The sequence below is a fragment of the Ziziphus jujuba genome, chromosome 1 (genome assembly GCF_031755915.1).
Source record: "Ziziphus jujuba cultivar Dongzao chromosome 1, ASM3175591v1".
Taxonomy (NCBI): Eukaryota; Viridiplantae; Streptophyta; class Magnoliopsida; order Rosales; family Rhamnaceae; genus Ziziphus; species Ziziphus jujuba.
Genome location: NC_083379.1, coordinates 4,511,395 through 4,518,616, shown reverse-complemented (window position 1 = coordinate 4,518,616; position 7,222 = coordinate 4,511,395). Strand labels below are relative to the sequence as shown.

At 30.3% G+C, this 7,222-nt stretch overlaps 1 protein-coding gene across 1 annotated transcript; it reads left to right on the top strand.

Moving 5' to 3' along the window:
• The first annotated feature begins 4,801 nt into the window (after positions 1-4,801).
• Positions 4,802-6,411, top strand: LOC107410781 (ervatamin-B). Its single transcript, XM_016018253.4, has 2 exons — positions 4,802-5,331; positions 5,652-6,411. Exons 1-2 carry the CDS (start codon positions 4,878-4,880, stop codon positions 6,227-6,229), a joined length of 1,032 nt encoding a protein of 343 aa, XP_015873739.1. The 5' UTR covers positions 4,802-4,877; the 3' UTR covers positions 6,230-6,411.
• Positions 6,412-7,222: the final 811 nt, after the last annotated feature.

The following is a 7,222-nucleotide window of genomic DNA, read 5'->3' as shown; positions in this document are numbered from 1 at the left end:
ATATATTTATATCTTATTTTATGAGAAGTTATTAATTGAAAAAAATAAATAAATTTTTTATTTAGATTTAATTAGCCTAAAACCAAAACCAGCAACTTTTTGAGAAATAGATATAGATGAAAACATATAAAAATAGTTTTTGGAAAAGGCTTATATATGGCTGAAAAAAAAAAAAAAGATAAAAGAAGAAGGTACTCCTTTAAATTTTGTATAAGACACTTAGCCATTTTTTTTCTTTTTGGCAAATAATTTCAAGACCAACCATGTTACTAATTTAATCCACTCCTTTTATAATTTAACCATCTTACTGGTAATTGTGGAAGCATATTAGTGAAAATCAAAGAGAGAATCTAATTGGGCATAACGCATCACCACATGAATATGCACATAACTCATAAAAAGCTAGTATTTTTCCTTTGGTACTCCAAGCTATAATTCATCGATAAATAGCAATTATAGCAATTTTTCTTGGTATAAATATTAAATACCCAATATTTATGGGCTTGCTTCTTCTCAGTCTGCCTAGCACTTAAATCTAAATTAATTTTGTATTATACTAACAGTGCTTTTCAGATTATTTGTAGACAATGAAAATTACAATTGAAAAGAGATTTGCACTTCAGTTGTCATTTTCTTAACAGAATAACAAAAAATGACTAGGATTCACTACGTGAATTAAATATTGAAAATCATATACTGTAAACAACAAAATCCAATTTTTAGAGGGTCAACCATTGACTTAGACACTCAGTTTTTGATAACACTTGGGTGATGAAGATTTAGTGAAAATAACAAGAATATGTGTATGAGTATGAAAATTTTGAAATTAATGAAGACGTAGACAATAAAATAATAATAATAATAATTAGAATTCACTACGGGTATTAATTGTCGAAAATCATATATTGAAAACGACAAATCCAATTTTTGGAGGGTTGACCATTGACTTAGTTTTTGATAACATTTGGGTGATAATGATTTATCAAAGAAAACGAAAATATGTGTATAAATATGAATATTTTGAAATTGACGAGGATGTATACAATCTTTGGAAAAGTATTCCGAATATGACGAAAAATATATATTCTGAATATGCGAAATAAACGACCCATTACTCGTCCTGATGTGGAAAATCAGTGTAATGCGAGCAAATTTGTGTTCATACAAAACCGTACAGTGATTTAGTCAGGCAGAGGGGACAACATGGTACATAATCCATCGTTCTTGCTTGTGCAACGTACAATTTGTGTTCAAGCGTTAATCGTGGACATACCGCAGCTCTATCATTCCAACGGAGGCCCACGCAGCGTGTTTTTTAAGCTGGGCTGAATCAAGCTGATTAATATTTGTCGCATCAATCCATGCCATGTGCACCCCAATCAAGTGGCCCACCCTATGCTTCCATAGTTTGGGCGTGCCGTGGTTTAACTTCAATCTTATTTTAAAAATAGAAATTTTCGCCAAATTTGGATTTTTTCAAAGCATTAAAAAAAGAAAAAAAATATCAAGGTAAAAAAAAGTGTAAAATTTTTATAATTTCTATTAAATTTTTTGATTTTTTTTCCAAAATTTTTTGTTTGTATCCATATAAATTCTTTTACAATGTGATTAAAACTTTTATAATATCCATTCCAAAATTTCACCAAAATTTTTGTAAAAATTTTGAAAATATTTTTTTATCTAAAAATTTTAGAGATTTTATTAATGTTTAGTAAAAGTTTAATAGATAAAATATACTATTTTACCATCAATTTATTATTAAAATATATACATATTACCTTGTTACTTTAAATTTTAATGACGGAATGATGTCTTTAATATTTTTGTAAGTAGCCAAGTTGGACTCACATGTAAAAGATTGGAAATGGGCAGCACTGCATATTACATGGCAATTGAAAATAAATAGACTATATAATTGGAGAATAATAATATAGTTATGCATAATTAATAATTCATGGATACTGTTTCAAATTCAAATATCATAGAATAACAATCATGCATATTATCAACCAATTCTATATCCATATGATTGATATATTAACAATTGCATGCAAAATTATCAAAAGAAGATATCTTTTCATATATTACACATCTATAAATTAACATGAATGACGAAGGAAACAATAATTTTCAATTATTAATGAGTTATATAATATTAAGATAATATTTATGAATTATAATAAAATTGTAATAGATATGTTATCTATTTTAATCAATAAATAATTTTACTAAATATATATTTTGTTGTAATTTATTTTTTACTAATAATAGCATATTTATAACATTTTAACACTTACTATAAATTTATTGATTAAGAGAAATATAACATTTACTCAATTTTTTTTTTCAATATTTATTGTAAAATTGATCATTAATTTGTTAAATAAATAAATTCAAAAGTTTTAATAAAAATTTTCATTTTGTTTCTATAAGTTTCCATATAATATCTAATAATTTTCTTAGATACTTTCACATTTTAAGTTTTTAATATTTTGTTGGATACTATTTTTTAAACATTATCTACAATCCATGTGGATAGATTTTTATTTATTTATTTTTTTAATATATTGATCGGGATTTGAATCACAAGGCTTCCTCACATGTCTATAAGATTTTTTTTTTTTAGTTTTTTTGATAAAACAGGTCCATAACATTATGTTCACTTTCTGTTTGAAATTAAATTTAAATGATATTCAGATTCAAAATTATAATTTGCTTCGAACTACAGTAGAGAAAAGGGAAAAAAATAATAATAAAATAAAGAGAGGAGTTGTTTTATAATTTCAACCCATCTACTTTTATCAAGTTAACTTTTATTTTCAACAGTCTAATGATTTGTTTTTATAGAACCCGAAAGCAACTAACGATTTTTTTTGGTAAGATTCAAGACCCGAAAAAATAGAAAGATTTGTGCACTTTATGTGTGATGGTATATCATTTAAATAATTACTTGTTTGATTCAAATATTAATGATATATTTACTCTTCTTCATTTCTAATTCAAAAGATAATTTATATATTACTTTTGGGTTCTATAAAATTCTAAAGTGATAGATTAGCCCTACAGAATCATTTTAGAAAAACAGACATGTAAAATCATGCAAAAGTATGCATTAGATATGGTGGCAACAAAAGCCCTAAACTGTTTTCTTTCTATTCTTACAAATTCCAATGAAGCTATCGGGAAAGGGTCCCTTAACACAAGTTGTGTGCTACCCAATTATGCAAATCATATGCCAATCTCTCTCATTTGTACATGTATATTTATATATATATATATATATATATATATATTTTTTTTTTTTTTTCTCATTCACTAATCAATTTCTGTAACGTGTTTGACAGGCAGATACAGGCATATGTATGGCCATGGCCCCCCTAGCCATACCAAATTAGTATCTTATCTTTCAAAGTTGCTTCAAACAAATTTAAAATTAATAGAAAGTTAAGCATTTGGCCCCCATAATCAAAACACCATATTGATTTTCTTGTAATCAAATATAAAATATAAAATTGTTACCTTAAAGCTTCTTATTCAAATATCCAATGTTTTTATTAAAAATATAAGGAATGTCATTTATATTTAAAATATATAAAAACAAACAACTAATACCTTGTGCTTTTTTATTTTTTATTTTTTTACTTATGAAGCAAGAAGAATAAGCACTGTTGTAGCTTTTTGGAGTTTTTATTTATTTGTTTTCTCTATTTGTTTTCTCTTTTACACTTAGAATTTTAATTTTTGATTTAATACTCATATACAATATGTTTGTTTAAAAATTTGTTTTCCTTCTAGACTATGGCCCTCCAAGTTAAACTTTCTGGTTCCACCCCCGGGTTGACGGGGATCAATGACTGAAACCAAACTCAACTTATAAAGCTTATTAATTAGTTCCGCCCCCAGTTGACGAGTATCAATGACTGAAACCAAAATCAACTTAAAAAGCTTATTAATTAGTTCCGGCCCCCCAGTTGACGAGGATCAATGACTGAGACCAAACTCAACTTAAAAAGCTTATTAATTAGTTGGTCGTGGAAGATAACATATGGAAGCCGTTTCAACTGGTAAATTTCTGCTTCGCAAATTTCTTTTTCCATCTTCATCGTGTTAATTGTTCGGGGACATATAGTTGTTCACCAGCATCAATTACTGAAAATTTTCCACTCTGATTGAGATGGTCTTCCATCCCTTTTTTTTTTTTTTTCCTTCCAAAGTAGTAAAAAGAAGTCCAAATTAATATTCCACCGTGCTGTTTGGATCTGGATGCTTTTTAAGTTCCCTACACTTTACGGTTAGGGTTATAATGCTCTTACTTATTTTAATTACTATTTTTTTTTCTTGCTTTTGAATCTAATCCACTCATCTTTTTGTTATTTAATTGCCGATAATGCTAAACACATATCATCAAGAATAAAGGAAAAATCATCTATAGTGAAAAACAAGCATAGGATATCTAATTGGGCAATGCATCATCCCCACATGAATATGAATTTCACGTCATGGATATGCACAGGCACGGTAGTGATAAATAGCTGCAACATATACATATATATATATATATATATATATATATTGTAATCCACAATAAATTGCTTGGTAGCAAGCAACTGTCCTGTCAATAATAAAAATAAGTCCAAAATAATATTTGACCATGCTGTTTGAGTTTGGAGGCTTTTGGTCTAAGTTCCCTGCACGTTACGGTATCAGGAATTGACTGAAAATTCATGTTACATATTAATTTCCAAAATATTAACATCGATCAAGGTGTGAATGCTAATTTTTCAATAAATAACCAACATTTCTGTGCTTGGCCTCCTCACGTTTTTGCCCAGCACCTAAAATCTTCAATATCATTTCACTGTAGATTACCTTAGACCATGGGAATCGAAGCTGAAAAAAGATTTGTGATTGCCGTTTTCATAATATCGGTGATCAGTTGGGCATCCCAAGCCATGTCCCGGACGTTGCATGACGATGAAGCTTCCATCAACGACATGCACAAGCAATGGATGAGTCAGTACGGACGAACTTATGCAAACGATGCAGAGAAGGAAAGGCGTTCCCAGATATTCAGGGAAAATGTGCGTTTCGTGGAAAACTTCAACAGTCATTTGAATAATAGTCGTACCTTCAAGTTGGGCATCAACAAGTTTTCAGATTTGACAACTGAAGAATTCCTCAAATATCATACCGGATCCAAGATGCCTGAAAAATACTCAAAACCGGTGGAAACTTCATCTTTTAGGTATCAAAACCTGACTGATGTGCCCGCTACCATCGACTGGAGGCAGCAAGGAGTTGTCACACCTATAAAGGACCAAGGAAAATGCGGTAAGAAAATTATCATTTCTATTATGCTTTTTCTCTAACACTCTTCCTTATATATATTTTTCCCAAAAGCTTTAAACTGATGATAGATGAACTATCATTTCTTCTATATTTTTTTTGTAATATACATTATTTGGTAAACAAAATTTGATAAAAAAAATTGGTGGCCGTAGCAGCAGTACTGTTAATCAGAACTACGTACAAATATGTTACTCCTCCCGTCATTATCATAGTTTAATCTTCAACAAGGGAATCGTACACAGACATTAAAATCTTAGGTATTACTGCTAATTACGACTATTTTTGCACATGCATGCATGCAGGGTGTTGTTGGGCATTTTCGGCAGTAGCAGCTGTGGAGGGGATTATAAAAATTAGAACTGGAAACCTAATCTCACTGTCCGAGCAACAAGTTTTGGATTGCACCCAAGGTACTAATGGTTGCTATGGCGGCTGGATGAACGATGCGTTTAAATACATAGTACAAAACCAAGGTATAAGCACTAATGCAATCTACCAATATAAAGGAACGCAAGAAACATGCAAGCCGGTGGAGAACGCTGCCCAAATATCAGGCTTTGTAGATGTACCTCGCAATGATGAAGCAGCGTTGCTAAACGCTGTGTCTGGTCAACCGGTCTCGATTACCATCGATACTACAACAAACGAGTTTATCCATTACCAACAGGGTGTCTTCAATGGAGGTTGTGGTACATCAACTAACCACGCAGTGACATTGATTGGATATGGAGTTACCGAGGATGGCACCAAGTACTGGTTGCTCAAGAACTCATGGGGTGAGGAATGGGGTGAGAATGGCTACATGAGAATTTTGAGGGATTATGATTCCCCTGAAGGACTTTGTGGAATTGCCCAAGTTCCTTCCTATCCAACTGCATAACTATAAATATATACATATATACATGTTTGCTAAAAGAGAAAATAGAATAAATCTCGACCTACTATTACTTCTAGAGATTTGCAATTCTCATGTTTATGCTAATTTTTAGATATTAAAAAAGCCTACATCTGCAACTTGTATGCCTTTACTTTGGGAATAAAGTATCCAATTAATATAGCTAATTAATTTTCGTAATAGATTTATTTCTACCTTAAGTTGAGCACAAATGCATTTGTGATAGAGTCCAAAAACAAAAAATGGTGCCGTTAGACTCATCCAATATCTAAGGGCTTAAATTTCCAACAAAATATCCTTTCTGCTTCTGCACGCTTCATACACCATCCGCCTTGGCAAATTGCCTGTCGATAGATAAATAATTACCATCACACCAAGTCAACACCGAGAAAAGTAATCTAAGTCTCTTAGTTGCCAGGTAAGTCTAAGGGAAGCATAAAGGATGCTCATATATAGAAGACCATATATATATATATATATATATATATATATATATATATATATATTATTCCAAAAGAAAAACGAAAGCCATTTGGGTCGTAAATTTAATGACAAAATATCAAGTCCAACAAAATTTTAAGTTTTCAACTTGTGCAAATTGAGTTACAACCACTGATGATCACATTAATTTTCTGAGTTCCAAAATGAATAAATAAATAAATAATTGATTTTGGGAATATTCGTTGAAAATGATGAAAATAATGAAACTAATGAATAAATGGAACAACAATGAAAAAAATGTATTCAATGAACAATATGTTATAAATGAAAAGACCAAAAGGCAAAATGATACATCAGATTGAAATTTTGATGTAGTCAACTTTCCCCTCAATTTACCTAAAAAGTGCGATTTGTTAGTGTTAGACATGCTCGTTTCTCACTAGATGATTTGCGCAAATTAAGAACCTTGTGCTCTTTGACTCTTTCTGCACGTAAAACAGCACAGGCACTGCCACCGGTGATTCTCATCTATATATA